At 46.5% G+C, this 19,552-nt stretch overlaps 1 protein-coding gene across 1 annotated transcript in view; it reads left to right on the top strand.

The window, feature by feature from the left end:
- Positions 1-19,042, top strand: part of plxna2 (plexin A2) — a 151,816-nt gene extending 132,774 nt beyond the window's left edge. Inside the window, exons 25-31 of the mRNA XM_078288068.1 lie at positions 762-865; positions 7,339-7,438; positions 10,363-10,553; positions 10,809-10,978; positions 11,137-11,349; positions 11,682-11,832; positions 14,975-19,042. Coding sequence (XP_078144194.1) covers positions 762-865; positions 7,339-7,438; positions 10,363-10,553; positions 10,809-10,978; positions 11,137-11,349; positions 11,682-11,832; positions 14,975-15,070 — 1,025 coding nt within the window. The 3' untranslated portion in view covers positions 15,071-19,042. The remainder of the gene's footprint in view (positions 1-761; positions 866-7,338; positions 7,439-10,362; positions 10,554-10,808; positions 10,979-11,136; positions 11,350-11,681; positions 11,833-14,974) is intronic.
- Positions 19,043-19,552: the final 510 nt, after the last annotated feature.

The following is a 19,552-nucleotide window of genomic DNA, read 5'->3' on the forward strand; positions in this document are numbered from 1 at the left end:
TCTCGTCTGCTCCGCTCGCCTCTCCTTTCTGACCCTGACGTGCCTACTGCTGCGTATGCTAATGGCACGCCATATCCACGACACAAGTACCAATTAAAGCGCGCAGCCTGCCCGCGTATACATCTTGAAATTGTTCGTGTGTAATGTTTAATTAAGATGCGTGTCAATCCGGGGCTGCGAGAGGAGTACGCACGCAGAGAGCTGAGTGCCGAGCGAGAACGCCGCCTGTTGATATGCGCTCATTTGGGTAATGTGTCTGGAGAGCTCTCTTCGGGAGTCGCGTAGGGTGAGGCTCGTCACTGCCACCGCCACAAAGGCAAATGAAGTTTGAAAGAAAAGCTTTTTAAGAGTTTGTACTGCGTCATAAGGAAGTCGTGGTTTTCATAGTACATTTCACAACTTCCCTATCGGTTCGCTGGGCAGCGCACTGTTACACAAACCACTCCCAAATATGCTACAAAGTGACTAAGGGATACAAACTGCAACGCAAATGAATTACTGTAATAGCAAACAGCTGTGTTAATTGGTAGATGCATGTATGTATAGTATGTGCAGATATCTAAAGATTATATTATCAATGATGCGATGAATGTGTTTTTAGTATTTTGAGCGCAGTAACAGTATTTAGAACCAAAACAAATGAAATTCCTTTTAGTCGGAGTGGCCCATTCTGCTTATTCCCTGCTAGTGGAAACAGTGGTATACCCTATGGTTTGTGTAGGCGTGTGTGTGTAATGCAGCGTGTGTGTTTGTGTCCTCAGAGTGGCGTCAGGGGCGACTGGCTCGTGTGGTGCTGCAGGATGAAGACATCACCACCAAGATAGAAAACGACTGGAAGAGACTAAACACGCTCATGCACTACCAGGTAAATACACCTGAAGGCTTTTAGTTCGCTTTTCAATGTTTTAGTATAATGTTTTCCTTAATTATCCCCTTAAACTCCAACAGAATTTGGGCCAAGAAAATGGCCCTTTTCATTTCAATTTCTGCCGGGGCTTTTATTATGGTAATTCACCACATACCTCGCCAAACTTTGATATTTCCAGCTCTTGACTTTTAGACAGCCAATTCTCAGTTCCTCATTTGCATGCCCGAGCCTGGTGCGATCCGAGTGACTCACACCCGAATAGAGGGCAATTACTGTACAGGTGGCAAGAGAGATGAACTCTCAGCATCTCAGCCGGCACTTCTCCCTCCCTCCTCCCTGGAGAGATGGAACCGCTCCAGTCAGGAGGCTGAGGGCAGCACAGAGCCGCTATCTGCATCTCTCCCTCTCTCTCGCTCTCTCTCTCTCTCTCTCTCTCTTTATCTCTCTCTCTTCCTCTCCTACACCAGCAACAATTAGTCCTGCTGCGGCTGCCTGCTTGTCTCTCCACATGTAGAACTTCCATTCACACTTCACCATTTGAGGGCCTGTGACTTCACCTGTTGCCCCGTGTGTAACAGAGAGAAAAGTACAGAGCGAAAGAGGAAGAAAAAGTAACTTGGAGCGAGAGAAGAAGTGTTTTTTCGGGGAGAATTTGTGGCAGTTGAGGTTGAAGGGGGAAAACAGGAGACCTGGAGGGAGTGAGAGGAAGAGAGAGAGGAGAGGGCAAGAGGAATAAAGGGAATGAAGTGAGAAACAGGCAAGGCAGAGCGAGAAGACAGCCATCTCCGCAGCCCATGAATCTTTCGCGGTGCATGGGTCAGCTGGCTCTCATTAGTCAGCCAGGGGGGACCATCTGCCCGAGGCCTGCATGAAGTAACAGACTGAGCTACCTGGTCAAGAAGAAGCAGGGGGGGGGGGGGGGGGGGCTGAGATGCAGCTGTGGCTGGGGTTGGATGATCCAGACTGGGGTGGAGAGACTGGGGGCCTTGGGGTCGGCGTTGGAGATAATGCCGGGGGATGCAGCTGCAGCTCGAAGCAGAAAATATGGGACAGGGCGTGATGAGGCTCGGGCCCTCGCACTGGGGGGTCGGTCGGACCTCCTGCCCCGGCAGAACAGGCAGAATAATTTCGCAGACGTAGGAGTCATTGGAAGAAGGGACACGTCCATTGTGTCCTTCACACAGGACTTGGCACCCTGCGGTTTCTTTCCCCTTCATCTTCCCTCCCTCTTGTCCTCACCTTCATTTTTCGCTACTGACTCATTTGTTCTCCCTTTCAATTTTCCCTTCCTCACTTTCTCTCTTTTATCCCTTACCCACTTTCCATCTCCCTTCCTTCTCTGCACTGACAATGAGCGCTCTCCTTTCCCTTCCTTCCTCCCTCTCTCGCTCTGAGCACCTCTTCTCCTGTGGTCTTTGTAGTGCTTTAATCCGTGATGAGGCGGTGCAGTATGTTTGCTTCCACACCATAACGGGCTCCTCTGTTGTTTTTTTTGTTTTTTTTTGCGATGCTTTGTGTCACACTCTGTCTACCATCGTTAGCCAAGGGAGACGCTGCAGGGCACACAGCAACACGCGTGCAGCCGCTCCGCTTATTCGCATCACTCAATAGCAGATCTGAAGGCCGCTATTGATCACGGATCTGAGGGCCCCTGCGTCGAACGCAAGGCCCGGCGCTACGCGACTTCAGAGGAGATACCGGCCGGCCGCAGGGCAACGTGGGGAAGAGAGGGAGAGAGAGAGGGAGTGTGAGGGAAGAGAGCGGAGAGAGGGGGGGTAAGAGTAGGAGATGGAAGATGGAACAACACAGTCACTTGTGCATCGTTACTGTTTTGATGAGCTGGCTAGGGCCCCTGCACACGTGTGTGTGTGTGTGTGTGTGTGTGTGTGTGTGTGTGTGATTGTGCGTCACACACCATGCCATCGCATTGGCAGCTGCGACAGCACATCTGGCTGCCTGGCACAACAAGGGAGCACAGCTCATTAGGCCCCAGAGTGAGAGAAAAGCTTGAAGAAAAGGGGGGGGGGGGGGTTAAGAGAAAGGAGAGAAGAGGGTCTGAAATATGCAGAGCGAGACTGAGCATCACCTTGAGTCTTTGCTAATTCTCCCACATAACAGAGACAGAGGGTCCAGACAGGGAGGCATTAAAATTCATAGGGCCCATAGCAAGGATCCCTCCTGGCTATTTACCATGCCACATGGGAAATGGTGGTTTACATAGCCTGGATATGGAAATGCACCTTCTCACCTCCCTGCTCCACCAAAAATTAAAAATATAAATGCATGCATTTAAAGTGTGCTCAGAATCTTTATTCAACACCTTGGCATTCGGAGTCAGGGGACTAAATGAAACGAATCCCCCACCCTCCACACGTCTCCCACCTCCCGACCCGCTCTCTCTATTTCTCCATTTTTCACTCTCACTTATAGATACAAGCACGCTCAAATATGCACACCATACATGTGCGCACACATGCATATACTTAGCCGCGTTGCACGTGCTCACACACACAGGCAAACAGAGGAGTGGAGATAAAAGATTTATGAGATAGGAGAGTGCTTGGCTGATTGCTGATTCGGATCTCTCTTTGTTGATTAATCTTCCTCCTTGTCAAAGCGAGCTTTTCATCAGACATTCTCTCTCTTTCTCTCTCTCTCTCTCTCCCTCCTCTCTACATCCCCTCTCTCCCCGCTCCCTCCCCCCCGTCTATGTCGTTCTGAGAGGTGAGAGTGTTAACCTCCTGTTGCTGAATAGCATTAGGACAGCCTGCAGATATCCCATGGGAGCAGGGTGCAGCAGGCAGAGTCTGGTCCAAGGTGCCACAGAACCATGAATTAGACATCTTACAGACTTGTGTGACATCAGAGATAGGGCACGATGAACAATTCCAATAAACCGGACATTATTATAAACTGAGGTTGTCACACTGCTTAGGTTATTTATGATGATTCAAATTGCAAACAGACCCATGCCGTATTCACCGGGGCACAGTGTAAGTAATTAGATTGATGATGTTTGACAAAGTGTTGATTTATTGCAGGTGGACCGTGGCTTTGCCAGCATATTAATATTTGTTTGCTACGTCCACTTGTTGGGGACACATGGGCAGTGTGTATTTTGTCAGGAATATTATTCCTAATGTGCGGATATCTGACAGCAGAGGACACACTGCTCCCTCTCTCAGACTGGCTCAGACAGCCTCCAAATGAAAAGTAAAGTTAGTCCGGAAAACTTCCATCCCCTGCTGCCTGATGACCTTTGTGTGTCCTCTTCTCTGCGGTGAAGGAACAGGGAGAACAGACAGTGATGACCTCACCAGGAGAGCCTGCCAGCCAGATTTAGTTACCCACTTCGCAGACCAAGGAGGCTACACTTGGGGCATTTTGGGCTATTTTCAACAGCCCCAGACACAATGGATACCACTACATTGCTATCTGTTCATTAATCTAATGCTGTGGTTGGCTTGGCTCACTGGTCCCCATTGTAAACCTGAAGAAACATCCCCCACAGGCGGGAGTGTGGAGGAAAATATGATCTGAATAAACATTCTGAACACAGGCAGAGTGGACCGAGTAGCCACAGTGTTTTTCCACAGAAAACGAGAGGCATATTTGATTAATCCTGCGCTGCTGGCTATGAGGCCAAATGATCGTGCTGATATTGCAGCCCGTTGAGTCATCTCTCAAATAGCAACCTCCTTGTGGGGAGTCTAGTGCTGTGTTCACATAGTGTCATCATATAGTATTGGTAAGAACTCAGTCCGATTCCAGAATGACGATTTTGGTAGTTAAAACCCAACTTGAATTCTTTCATAAAGTCCTGCAGAGAGAAATGAGGACAAGAAACTCTTCCCATGACACCCTGTGACACCCAATAGAAAAAACAGTGTTTTTTTTCCATGTCAATGACCCGTCACACATTTAATTTATGTGTAAATTCCTGAACAGAGCTGGACATCGCCACAGTATGTATGTGTGTTTCCAAGCTACGGGGCACAGTCTACAGGTGTGATAAGCATTGTGATGTGAAGGCATGGGTCCAGGAGGGGCCGGGACACCATGGGAGGACAGGGCAGGACCAGGAGTGGGGGTGGGGGGGTGGGGGTGGAAGAGAGATAGAGGCTGACCACACTGCTGTCTGGGCTGCTCTGCTCTGTCTGATGGAAGGTCTTATCACAGGCGGAGCCCACAGCCCTTATCACACCTGCCCGCTATCAGCCCCACGCTGGATTATCCCTGAAGGGCGAATCCGCACGCCTTCAATCATTTACTCTATCACAAGGACCCATCTCTGCTATAGCCTCTCTGTCAGCCATATAAAGCCTAGAGAGAGAGAGAGAGAGAGATGGAAAGAGGCAACGAGGGAAGGGGGGGGACAGAGAAACTATTTCATGCTCTCCAGAGAAAATGTATCACAGGAATAGCAGTAGAATCTTCCCAGATGTCTATGCTGTAGGTTTTTTTTTTTTTTTCTGTGCAGCCTCAGCCAAGAGGAAGCTACAGGGTGGAGAGGCAGGAGGCAGAAGAAATTAGGTTTGGGAAGGGGGAGACAAATGAGAAGGAGGTGAGGTAAGTTGAGGGAGAGAGAGAGAGGTCACAAGGTCTGATCGTTGGTGGTGGTGGTGGGGGGGGGGGCTTGTTGGTGTCAGGTAGGAAGAGCATTTTTCATTTCCCTCTAAGAGGCCCGGGCGCCGCAGCTGCACCTGTGAGAGGATTCCTCCAGCCTTCATCCCCCACTTTCAAGTGTCTCTCCAGTGTGGCCAGTCGTAGAGGCCACGCTGCAGCCCCGGCTAATGGCACAGCCGAGATGAGTCTGGGAGGAGAGGGGGGGGGAAGGGGTGAGGTAGAGGGGCGAGGGAGGGTGAGAGGCAGCAACATCATCGGGCCATGGGGCAATGTCATTAGCTCTCGAGAACAAGGAGGAACTCTGTACACCCCCCCAACCCCGCCCCTCCTCCCCCAAGGAGCTTTCTTCCTTACGAGGGAGGGGAAGGAGCCCATTCCTTCTATACCAAATGAAAGGAAGAATTTTCTCCTCGCTATATAGAATCTTTGAGGTTTTCCTTTTTGAGCCCCGGCGTTTGGCTTTTGTTTTTTTACTCCGCTGGATGCTCGTCAGTCCTTGTTCGCTGGGCCCGGAGCAGAAATCCCTCCTTAGGGTGGGCTGTAAATGCCAGCCAGCAAGCTCTTTGTTGTTTGGCTTTCTGAAAAACAGAACCAAAAGTTTTGTTTGCTGTGTTTTTCCTTTTACTAAACCATGAACCTTCGGTGTACTAACAGTCATACATTTGATAAATTAATTCGACTTACATAGCCATGTCATGATTAATTAATTTCTGAATACACAGTGAGACTGTTGAGGCTGTTGTTATTACACAGAGGTAATTTCAACTGCTCAACATTGCTGTGAATGACTTTATAATGCTGGCTGCCACAAGGAGTTAGAATAACCCCATCATTGCTGTGGTCCATTCCACATAGATGAGAGATCTCTGTGAAGAAGCATCTTAGATAACAAGATACTGTTTTTGAAGCCATTCTCAAGTAGGTACCATCACTTTGTCTCAGCGTAGTCGAGGCGACTGGGGAACATCATATAAGGCCAAGAGCCCTTCAAAAATAGAGACCGCAGAGCTGAAAGAGGCTGAAGCTCAGTCTCTGGCTCTTATTCTTGACACACCATCTTTTACACAGCCTCTTCTCCTCTTCTCTTCTCCTCGTCTATCTCTCTGCCTGACTCTGTGCCACGCTGCTGTTATTATTGTACCTACATACCCCATTTCTTTGAGGGCATGAAGAGTACATGAGATGACAATGAGAGTCCCAACATCCTAGTTTCTCTCTCCCTCTCTCTCTCTCGCTCTCTCTCTCTCCCCCCCCCCCCCCCCTCTCTCTCAGTACCTTCTCCCAGTTCCAAAGCTCCCATCGGGTCACTAATGTTTTGGAAGTGACGGGGATGACAATGACAGTCATGTTGAGTGCAGCCATCATGCAGCTGCAGCATTCTGCTCTGCTGAAAGGAAGCCACAGGGCTGCAGCAGAGAACAGCATGGAGCATGGATATGACAGGAAGGGATGGGGGGGAGGGATGGAGGATGTGCTTTGTTCATGGGATTATGTGCAGAGAGCTGAGTTGTACTTGCATGCCTTCTAACCATGATATAACAATTTATTAGAACTTGTTATTTTTGATTCCTCTAATGGCTTTCGTGATAGAGAATGGTGGACTCTCATCAAGATGGAAGCTGAAACATTTTATCTAAAAAAGGGGAATTTGGACTAAACTTTGGACTTACTTGTGATGACCATGATGCATTTTTGAAGCTATACAGTGGGTTTTGAAAGGGCTTCATAAGACCAAAATGTGTAAATGTAATCCTTCAATTCAACTGAAAACCTGAAAATCAAAAGGTAGAAGTACAAGGTTCTCCCTTTCAGCAGCTTTATGTTGTATGTGTCTCTTTCCTCAGGTGTCGGACCGCTGTGTGGTGGCTTTGGTGCCCAAACAGACCTCATCATACAACATTCCTCCCTCAGCCAGCATATCACGCACCTCCATCAGCAGATATGGTGAGTTATTAGACCAGACAGGTATTTCCTCCTCTGTTGTGGCTGTAATATCGATTACACAAACACCAGATGTCATTATATATATTAGGCTTATGTCTCTTACCCCGCAATTATAGATTTAATAGCAGGCTTAATCAACTGTTAATTTCGTGCAGTCGCAAATGTAGTCTCATTGCTGGAAATGAGCAAGTTAATGTAGTGTTTTGCCACAGGCCAGGTGCCGCACAGACACATCAAAATGTTTTTATATGCGCAGTTGTTCCCTTCTCCCCAAAGCAATGGCCAGCTCTGTTTGGAGCCGCTCTTCTTTTGCTGCAGAGGCTTTGTTTACAGTCTTTCTCTCTCCCCAACTGTGCATGCTGCAGTTTACTTTACAGCTCAGGCCCAGTCTCTGCTTGGGTGGTAGCAGAATGGAGGGAGAAAGAGAGGGAGGAAAGGGAGGAGTGGTGGATATAGCCGATGGGAGGTGGGGAGCGATCTGTTTGTTTTTTAAGCGATAAAACTATTATAATGAAGATTGCAGACTGTGCCTTGAGCCAGGACCCAATGGGCTGCACGCACACTCACGCCCACATACATACATGCATACACACACACATGCATACAAACACACACATACATTGCAGGCGCTTGCGGTTTGTGCCACAGGGTGCCCCATCTGGTCGTATGCCAGACACACGTAGCAGCACCATAGGCAACTTGTGATTGCTAATTATTCGCTGTGAAGGATACTTCACACAAATGGAAAAGGAAAAGTGAGCATGGCCAATTATCAGGACTGGGGATGGAAGTGAACTCTGCCTTGAAGCTGCCTGGAAACATGGAAACTGAGCTAATAGCATCCTTATCTCCCCCACCATTTATGCCTCTAATTTAGCAATTTTGGAAACAGTGGATACTTCATACACCCTGTTGAAAAAGACAGGCCATCAGCTTCAGTGTATATAATGTATCATAAATGTGCAGAGAAATTGGTAACAGAACTAATGAAGATTGTTTAAGATGACCTTTACAATGTTGCAGAGCACTCCATCTTTACTCCCTCTCATAAACAAACAACATGGAAGGAGAGAGACAGGAAGATGATGGATGGATTCATAGGAATAAATGACCAAAACAACAATAAACTAGTATTACTAGTATAATATAACACGTCTTCCCCTATGTGTAGTTGGGGAAGCCTGCAGATGAATGCTTCTCTCCCTCTACTAAACCCATTATAATGTTGCAGCTTTAATTTGTCTCCCGCCCTCTGATACATTAAGTCTTACGCCCAGAGTGTGTTTATATGGAATTACTGTGGAATATGAGCTTTCGTAGTTACAAGGGACATTTCAATCTTTTTTATTACAAAGATCCTGTTCAATATTTTACCATACTCATGAAATCACAATGAGCTGTTGAGAGGATGTGCTCCTGTTTTAGGCAGCGGGGTTGGCTGTGCATGGCATAGAAAGCAGAGGCTCTGCTGGCATGAGTCAGTCCCTCATCAATCATGGGCTGGCACAGCAGGCACAGATGCACCTAGACACCCGCTGATGGATTCATATCAATTTAATGTTCAACACTTAGCATCTTGCCTCAATTTACACCGCCAGCACCCCCCTCCAGCCTTAAAATCAGCCACAGCGCACTCCCCTCCTGCCCGGCTGTGTCCTGGAGCTGAGGAGTGGAGAGGGAGAGGCAGGTGCTGCGGCTCTCCGCTGAGTGTTAGGGGAGTTGGGAGAGGGGTGGGGGTGCAGGGAGGATGCAGGGGACCAGGGAGGAGCAGAGCAGTAGAAACCAGTGACTGGATTAAGATGGGATTTGAGACCTCAGTCCACCTTGCACACATACACATACATAATCCGCCCCCCCCACTGACAGCCTCAGGCCCTGGTCCCCAGTGGCCACTCCAGAGGCGCAGGTTGGTCTTATTTGAGAGGTGTAAGTGGCTGTATTGGCAGCGGAAGGCTTTGTTGCTCGGTGTGCCCTTTGAAGCCAGGTGAGAGAGATCCTCAGTGATCCAGAATCCCCAGAGAGCCTGGAGCCAAAGGGAGACGTCTGCTAATTAGGGAGACCGAGGCCAGCATCATCATCCCCTCCGTTTCAAGAGGAAGGGGGAGGGAGGGAGATGAGAGGAGCGACGAGGGAGGATGTATGGATGAAGGAGGATAGCATCACTGCTTAACAAATTAGAGATCTTTTGATGCATTGATTAGAGTGTGACAGGGACGATTTCAACATGGCACCGGCACAATGCGGCGGGGAAGAGCCAATTATGAATGCTTTTAAGAGGAGCCAGGCGCAGCCACGTCTCATTCAGCGAGGCAGGGATGATGTAAGGAGAGAAGGGGAGAGAGAATGAATGAGTGAAGAAGGCAAGCAAGCAAGAGAGAAAGAAAGGACAAACAAAGAATGAAAGAGGAAGAAAGAAGAGAGAAAAATTGTGAGCCTTTTGCAAATGCCTCTGTCCCACTCCCCGGATCTGAAAAGATATCAGGGAGGCTCGGCCCTGTTTTCACCCATCTTGTGTGTCAGCCAGGATTTCAGCGCTCAAGAGGGCGACCACGTATTGATGGGGCGCCGTGGACCCACAGCTTCCCATCCCCTTCATTACTTTGCTGTTCTATGAAGTTATCCAGCACTCTGCAATTTCCTTTACAGCGCAGCTTAGAGGAGCAAGAGCACAGAGGGTTCAGCTTTGTAATGAGTTACAAAGGAGAGATGGAAATGAGAGAGGGACTATGTGTGTGTGAGTGAGTCTGTGCGTGGGTGTGCTGCTGTATGTGTATGAGTGTATGCTTAATTTACATGATGCTGCACCTAAGGGAAGCTTTGGTAATCACAGTCATTTAGGCTTACTGACAATTCTCTCTCTCTCCCTCTCTCTCTCTCTCTCTCTCTCTCTCTCGCTCTCCATCTCTCTCTCTCTCCCCGGACAGATTCTTCATTCCGCTACACAGGCAGTCCTGACAGCCTCCGTTCGCGCGCGCCCATGATCACCCCCGATCTGGAAAGCGGGGTAAAGGTGTGGCACCTGGTGAAGAACCACGAGCACGGAGACCAGAAGGAGGGGGACCGCGGTAGCAAGATGGTCTCTGAAATCTACCTGACCAGGCTGCTAGCTACCAAGGTACATCAACACTCTCCCCTCACTGATCTATGGATCAAAGCACTTGCACACCTCTGTATCTGTATAGACCTTATCATGTGCTCGCTTATCTCACATTTTCCATTTGAGTGCTCTCTGTGGCTACTATCAGGTTCAGCATTAGGCATGCTTCATGACTTCAGGGCTTAAGTCGGTTTCGGCTGTGTTGATGGGTCTAGTGTTGTCTCCTCTTGCCCATGAAGTGTTAATCGTAGCCTGCTGTCTGTCTTCTCCCAGGGCACGCTACAGAAGTTTGTCGACGACCTCTTTGAGACGTTGTTCAGCACTGTTCACCGAGGGAGCGCTCTTCCCCTGGCCATCAAATACATGTTTGACTTCCTGGATGAGCAGGCAGACAAGCATGGCATTCATGACACAGACGTGCGTCACACATGGAAGAGCAACTGGTAAGGGCCTTTTTGAAGTGACAAAAATTGCGCATGTCTTAATGTCATGGCACAACTGTTGTGGCTTTAGTGTCACGTGATATGAATCTTAATCTGTTTTTAATCCTTGTAAAATATAGCTCAAGTCTAACCTCATTCTCCCTGTCTCCATCCTCCAGCCTGCCGTTGCGTTTCTGGGTGAACGTGATCAAGAACCCCCAGTTTGTGTTTGACATCCATAAGAGCAGCATCACGGATGCCTGTCTGTCTGTGGTGGCTCAGACCTTCATGGACTCTTGCTCCACTTCAGAGCACCGCCTGGGCAAAGACTCCCCATCCAACAAGCTGCTCTACGCTAAAGATATCCCCAACTACAAGAGCTGGGTGGAGAGGTAAGAGTTAACGCTGTTGCATTACACACTACTCCGATCCTCGCTATTCTGTCTCCACATCTTTTTTGCATCTTCTTTCAATAGAGACTGAGATCTTTTGAGAAAAGTGATTTATAATTCTCTCTTCTCTTGCCTATACCTCTCAATCAGATTCTTTAAAAGCCCTTTGTGAATGACTTTTAGCGGGCTCGCATTGTGAGTGAAAACGATGTTATGGCTGAAACACGACTATAAGACTGTAAAAAGACTTACGGTCTCAGTTGAGCTATTACAGTGAGTCAGTGAGCCTCTGCAAGTGATGCTAAGTGTTGCCGCTTGTCTGCGTTCCCCAGGTACTATGCTGACATCAACCGGCTGCCAGCCATTAGCGACCAGGACATGAATGCCTACTTGGCAGAACAGGCCAGGCTCCACTCCACAGAGTTCAACATGCTCAGCGCCCTCAACGAGATCTACTCCTACGTCAGCAAGTACAGCGAGGAGGTCAGTGGAATATGCGCGCACACAAACACATACACATATATAAGCAACTACGGAAGAGGATTAGGGCCACATGTGAAAAAATTATTTGAGTTCTGACGTTAACTTTAATCTCAGAACTCAAATCCGTTTTTCACATGTGGCCCTAATGCTCTTCCGTACACAATTCATAGAAGCTCAAAATAAAAATAAAAAGGCAATATTTGTTTTACAGTCAATCGTTCTGCGAAGGTAGTGAGATCATTCGGCATTCCCAGACTATTCACAACTGAGAATGGTTACTGAGGTCAGCTGAGTCTTCAGAAGCCTTCCCCTAAGCCCAGAGGTCTAGCGAGACTTGAGCTTAACAGGGCTATGTGTCTGATCTGTAGAGTAGAAGCTGAATGCCTACAAGCTCTCAGCATGCCGCTCTGTCCTTTCCCCTGAGCTGTGTTAGAGAACGCTGCCTGTTATGTAGGGCTCTCATGAGCAGAATCACAGGCAACACACACACACATACACACACACACTGCCAGATCACAGGAAGCATAGAAAAGGAGGGAGGTAGATAGGGAGGGAAGGAGAGAGAGAGAACAGTTATGGAGACATTCTGCCTCTAATGTCAGCTCCTCCTCTGGGAAGCATTAGCCTGACCTTTATATTCGACCACAATCTCTCTCTCTCTCTCTCTCTCTCTCTCTCTCTCTCTCTCTCTCTCTCTCTCTCTCTCTCTCTCTTGCTCTCTTTTTTTTTTTTTACCCACTACCCAGTCACCTTTCCCTTTACTCTCACTCCCTATCACACTTCCTTCCCACTTTTCTCTTCATGTACCTCACACACTTGCTTCTGCTGCCTCCTCCGTAGTTGTAGCTGTCAGATCCACACACACGTAGACATGTGCAAACACACAAATATCCTCTGCCCGATTTTGCACACGTACACTCAGCGCATGTCCTCCGTCTCTCCTCTCTGCTCTCTCCCAGAGCGCAGTGCGTAAAGCCTCATCTACTGTCGTTAACGCTTGTTTCGTTGCTACTCAGCCTTTCACAAAGGGCTGTGTGGCGGGCTAACCAGGCCAGAGCAGTGCTTAAATGGATTTGGGAGATAGCAGTGGGAGCTGCACCTGCATACAGTGCTACAGATTAATAATAGATTGTTATCGGGCCCGATGAGGAGGAGGAGGAGGAGGAGGAGATGCTCTGCCTGAAGCTGCCAGCCTCTAAGAGCACTTAAGTAGATGAGAGGAAGATGGTGGGCGAGCAGGTGGATAGTCTGCAGCGGGACAGGTTGCAAACCGAGCTCCGCCATGCCCTCCAAAAAACAGAACAAGAGCAGAAGGTTGCTGAGACGTTTCCCAAAATGGTTTGAACTCAGTCGACTTAATATTTCTGTGACATTGACATTTACATGCAGGCTTGGAAAGGATTATTTGTCTAAACTGTCTAAGAAGTAATCCTGCAGCAACTGTTTACATTTCTGTACATTTCTTCAGCTACCATTGTCCAACCACTATTAGCCTACTTGGTACATGAAAGCCACCTGCACACAGGGGGACTAATGATTATTGCACACAGTGCTCATTTTGCACACGGATATCATTGTCCAAACTATAAAGGCCCAAGGCTAATAGGCCTAATTATGACCAATAACCCATATGGATAAGAAACCTCAATACAGACCGAATCTTCATAAGCCTAATATGTAGCTCCCTAGCCTCTGCATTTTTTTTGGCTATGTTAATTTATTTATGGATGAGACGGTTTCATCAGGATTTACAAATGCTAATCCAACCCATAACAAGAAGACTCCGTCAACAGGAATCGCAGCTTCTCCATAATTCATCAATCTATTACAGACATCTACCTGTAGTGTGTGAATGAATAATATGCAAGAGCATGAGCGCCACAAACAATTCTGATATGAAGGCCGATTGAAGGTTTATATGAATGCAGTCGGATCTGACGAGCAGACTGTCAGTAGGATAATCCAGCACTTCTACTTGCGTTTCCAACCGGATTGACATTGGTTGGTTTGTTCTAAAATGATTAGGTGTTTGTATGAGGCACTGCCATTGGGAGTAAGTCTGAAATACTCAGAGTAATACGATTATTTGACTACATGTAAATGTAGTCACTGTGTGTGACAGGTGGTAGAGCCGTAGCAGCCCACCATTAGCTTGTATAAAACCTAGTCCCTTAAAAACGTACATGATGCTTTTGATTGACTGGAGAGAAGGACTTACCGACTTTTGTACCTAAAGGAGATATCAGACAACTGAAACAAATGACACATAAAATGTGACCCAACATGGAAAAAAGGCACATTATGGGTGATAGTTTTTTATTTTTCATAGATTATTCATCTTTGAATTTTTTAAATGGTATAAAGGGGTCAATAAATTATTTTGATTGAATTATCAATTATTGAATCAAACGTTACATTTGAATCAAACTTTTTTTTGTCACAAATGGATATAGCATTATCAAATAAAATTCACATGTGAATACACCTAGTCTATATACGTACATCACATCGTATCTCGTATCACATCCTGTAAGCGTCCAAAAGAATAGCTACATAAGAAGTGATGCAAGCCTTTGATGTGTGAAATGTTGAAATACAAGGATAGAGAGATCCATATTGACGGTGATGAAGACATGGCCCATATTGCTCTGACTTGGTATTATTTTTCCTGTTTGATATTCACATTAAAAAGCTTTACCATGGGTGCTGGTGTCACCCTGACACAGATTCAGCCTGACACGGCAGACAGCAGATAAGAGCACAGAGAGGAGACCCTGTCTGGATCCCCTTTGAACCCGACTTGACAAATGCCACATTTACAGAACGGGATGCAGGAGATGAAACGGGAGAGGCTATTGCACAAATATTTCGCAATTTTCTGCCATTGTCTTTGACAACGGCAGTGATGGTTTTTTCCCCCCCTTCATTTTCCTTTTTATGTTCCTCCATATAGAAACCTAAAAACACATGTCCTACAGAAATATGCCTTGAAATTCTGGATTTTGAACATAACAGCAGACATCCATTGTTCTCTATTGTAACAAACTAATCTAATCCTATTATCCTAAGCAGCTTGTAAGGATGCAATCACATCATGTATCTTTATGGATGGTATTTGACCACACTGTGTTGTCCCGCACAGATCACGGCCGCCCTGGAGCAGGACGAACAGGCGAAGAAGCAGAGGTTGGCCTACAAGGTGGAGCAGCTCATCTCAGCCATGTCCCTGGAGAGCTGAGAGCGACCCCTATGGAGCGAGAGAGAGAGAGAGAAAGGGGGGACCACAGCCTCCGCAGGACCACCCAAAGGTCCCACATTACTTACCTCTCACCGTGGGAGCCAGAACCACGGACCAGACCTGGGACCTCTATATCCACAGTCGGACAGAGACACAACTGCTTTCGTTTTGAATCCTCCCTCCTCCTGCCATGATAGCACCAGCTGAGGGCCAAGAGACTGGGAAAAAGGTCCTGGAGCTGGAGCTGGTGATGGCATCAGGAAGGAAGGGACTTCAGCCCCGCACATGCAGGGAAGGCAACAACATGGCTTCTATTTTTTTTTTTTTTTTTCAAAGGATACGTTCTTTTAGTTTGACAGGAAAATGTATGCATGTGTGTGCGTTTGTGTGCGTGTGTGTGTACTTAAGAAGACTGCTGCGCGATTGCAAATGGAAGATAGAGAAGCAGATTTATTCTCTACTCTGTCAGACACTCACATCCGAGTGTGAAATAGAGACAAAAAGAGAGAAGGAGAGGGACGCCTCTCGCGTTTGACAGCTGAGATATCGTTGCTGAGTTTGCATTCAGATTTCTCAAATTTTATTTTTGTACGTGTACATTTGAATCTTATCAGTTGCAGTTGAAACATCCGCCCAGGGTCCCATAAGCATTGTTGTATAAAGACATTGGTAGAGTATCGCACCGCGTCAGGGTGGCGTGGTGATCAAACAGGCATGGTCCATGTCTTCTCTCACTCCCTCCCTCTTCAGACATGACCATAGGTTACAGACTGATGCTTCACGTGACACGGACAAAACCTCTGCTCTTTATCCAATCAGAAGTGTACAGGAAATCATGAAATTTGTCCTCTTCGTCTGAGAGTCAATGGAACTCCACCCATGGCGGTCAAAGTTCAACCAGCATGCTTGCACCTAAACTGGGGATGATGGAGATGAAGTCTATAGTGTATTTCGGCTACGACCTTAAACCAGCATCACACTGGTGTCCAAGGCTCTCCTCAGCTGTTAGGTCATCTGTCTGTGTACCGGTTGATACTTGTCAATCAGTGTATGTGAATGTACAAATGTTTTTTTGTTTGTTTGTCCGTTTGTTTGTCTATTTGAGTTTTGCAAACAAAAAGGGGCTCAGTTGAACTGAGCTCTATAGATAGTTACAGTAGCTAGTCAAGTGAACATGTCCATTTTTCCATCCTGGCCCCAGTCTGTCCAGCTCCTTCCCAACCATTATTTAACCTGTTACCAAATCACTCTCTACTATAGGAGAGTGTGTATAGTCTGTATTGTGGCTGTCACTGGTGTGACTCCACTGCTCATACGTACAACTACCAGTTAGTGGAGACTAGACAAGAGCCCTTCCTAACGGACGACTAGGGCCATTGGTGGCTGTAGGCTAAAACTCTCCATTATATAACCACTGTTTGTATCTCTTTGGGGACTTGATCAAATCCGTGTGTACTTTGCATGCATGCTATCACACATCAGAAGTGTTCTAAGGGTCCATCTTTGATTTTTCAAGTGCCAACGAGTCATGCCAGCTCCAGTTGGCCAGTTGAGATGCTAGCTGATGGGAGTTTCCTTACCCAACCACCACCAATGTCTTCGCACAGACAATAAGAAGCCTGCGTGGGTCTAGTTTGACTAAGTGCCAAAAGATCCTGTCATTTTAAATTATTCACTGATGTGTCAAAATCGGTTTATGCTTTACAGAGGGAGCAAAGCCCTCAAACTGAAGTGGAGAGTCTGTCGAGGTTAAAGCTCACATAACTGGAAAGACGAGACGAGGCGCGAGTCTGAAACTCATGAAAGGTACGAAACATAAGCAGACCCTGGAGAGAACGGCTCTGTTGAACAGTCATGTATCCGGGAGCGCTGAAGTCATTTGTTTTCTCACGGCGAGAGAAATTCAAAACAGTCAACATGGACAAAACATAAAAACAGAATAGGTTTCATGTTATGTGGTTGAGAACTACTAAGCCTCTCCTGACTAAAACCAAACAGTCACAAGCTAAGAGGTTGACGTCTCCTTACCTTCCAACCTTATAGCTGGATGACCACAAACTGTAGATTCCGCCTTCTGGATAGCTGATTTCATTTTCTTCAGAGATGTATGTTTGCTTGTTGTTTACATCAAGTACTTGAAAATAGATAGTATTAAAGGTTTGTACAGTATACTGCAATTGTGTGTGCTGAGAGCATGACAAACACCAGTAGTGGGTGAAAGGTGCTTCTTTTCTCTGTGGCCTTAGATACCCACCTGCTCAGTGCTCCTGATCTTATTAGTCTAGACTCTGGCACGGTCCTTTCAATGCTTTTGAGCCCGACGGTCTTTCAATGATACCCGGTTTTAGCGCTCTGCTGAGGACTGTCTTAGTGAGATAAAGTCAAAGGAAAGGTGAAGAGGGTACGGCCCGGCGCAGGCAGACATTGCCACACTCAGCACTCGGCTCGTCTGAGCTGTTTGAAGAGAAGGGTTGAGAAATGAGGAGAGAGAGAGAAAGAGAGAAGCCCTTTAGCTCTAGTTTCCTGCTCAGGCTTTGAAGCCGCTCTTTGATCTGAGCCAGTTGTGTGCACAGTGTGATCAGGAGATAGAAAAAAAAAAAAAAACATCAAACTAACAGGCAAAGAGAAATGTAGGGCGAGCTGATGATTGACATGCTATGACTGTGTCTGACCAGTGGGGGTAGAAGTGGGGAAGGGCGGCGGTGATGCGTGCCCCGTCTCGCTCCCTCGTTCCGTTATCAGCATCTGTAGGTACACGACGACGCACATACACAAACACAAACATAAAGCTTCTTCCTTTGGATTAAGGTGTCTTCCCAATTTCAGCGAATAGAATTGTATCCTCCTCATACCTCACATTGCTTGTCCGGAGTAATGCTTTTTATCATTTGAACAGGACCTAAATGCCTTTTGCTTTCCCCAAGGGATGAAATCTATGTTTTTCCAGAGTCCTTCCACCTTTTAGATGAGCTCTCCTGTATTCAGAATCGTGATGAACGTAATCAAGAGGGACACAAATCGGTTGAAACAGAGTGGCTGTGGTTTTTCTCTCAGAGATCATTCTGATTCGCATGTTTCCTTTGTCTTGTTTTAAGTTTTTGCATGCATATTAATCCACGCTTTAGTTCAGCCTGGTATTCCATATCGATCCGTATCAACCATTAGTCTGACTGCGATCCCTCCTACTGTAAAGGCCCATTTGTACACGTCTTAAATCACAGCTGAGTGCACCTTTTTTTGTGAAAGAGATTTTTGATTGCTAGAAAGTAGCTTGTTTTCATGCTGTACACATTTCATTTCTGGGAAAATTTCATTCAGTTCAAACTGAGGTCAAGAAAATTTATGTTTACTCGTTCTGCAGCGCAGAATTTCATTTGACAGCCAGTTGTGTGAGATACGGATAGATCGTCATAAACACAACTTCATTTCAGCTCAAGCTGATTCCTAATTGAAGATGCTTTGTGCACTTTTTTTGCTCTCGGTGCAACATGTTGCCGCAGAGACGGTGTTGTGGCTTGACTGGCACGTGTCATTCCTTATACAAAACATTTTACTCACCATTTTCTTGTTTGCTTTAATGGCATCAGATGGAGGAATTGAAAACCAGATCAACGTATTACTCTCAAGTCAAAATATCACTAAGTATAAAATGATTATCGTTCCATTTTAAACACATTGTAAACAAACCCTTTGTAGACACTGGAGTTCTGTAAAATAGTAAATACTGACGATGATGATGATGATGATGACGATGATGATGATGATAATGATAATAATAATAATGGCTGTCTGTTCTTGTTGTTTTATAAAAAGTGTTGTGAAAATTGTAAGAAAGTTAAAGTATTTAAAAAAGGTTGTTCTTGTTTTTTATTTGCTTTGGTTTTGTTATGATAATATATTATTGTGTACCTATTGTAAATATGAAGCACACCTATTTTGCAAGCCAAGGATTCACTTTGTACTGTTGTTATATATAAATAAACTTTGCTGGTTAAAAATTGCATAGAGCTGAAATCTGGATCCATGTCTTTTTGTTGAGGAAAAACTCAAAGAATATTCATATTCAGCTACAACTGAGCAAGCTTATACAAGAAGTAGTTGGGACTCCCAGCTCCATCCAGGCTGTGCTGTATCTCCTGAGGTGAATTCCTATGCTAGCTAGCTGCTGTTTGCCGTATCTCCAGGCCAGCTCCTATTTAGGCCCCAGGGAGCCACTGGCTGTCTCATCCATCCCTTTTAGCCTTAGATTAATCTTGAGATCCTACTTATCCCAAACGACACTCGCTCCCTGGCTAGCAGCTAACAGAATAACCCATGGCTGTATTATGGTGAAGTGCGGTTGTTTGTCTTCATGCAAGTCCATTACCTCAGGCCGGTCTCAGCTTCTCTGCCACACCACAGGGGCTGCAATCACATTAGGTTGCTAATAGATGTGTGGGTCAGTGTGTTTAGCTGGGCTGAAATGGCTCCGAGGTCAGTGGT

The sequence above is a fragment of the Centroberyx gerrardi genome, chromosome 14 (assembly GCF_048128805.1).
Source record: "Centroberyx gerrardi isolate f3 chromosome 14, fCenGer3.hap1.cur.20231027, whole genome shotgun sequence".
Lineage (NCBI taxonomy): Eukaryota > Metazoa > Chordata > Actinopteri > Beryciformes > Berycidae > Centroberyx > Centroberyx gerrardi.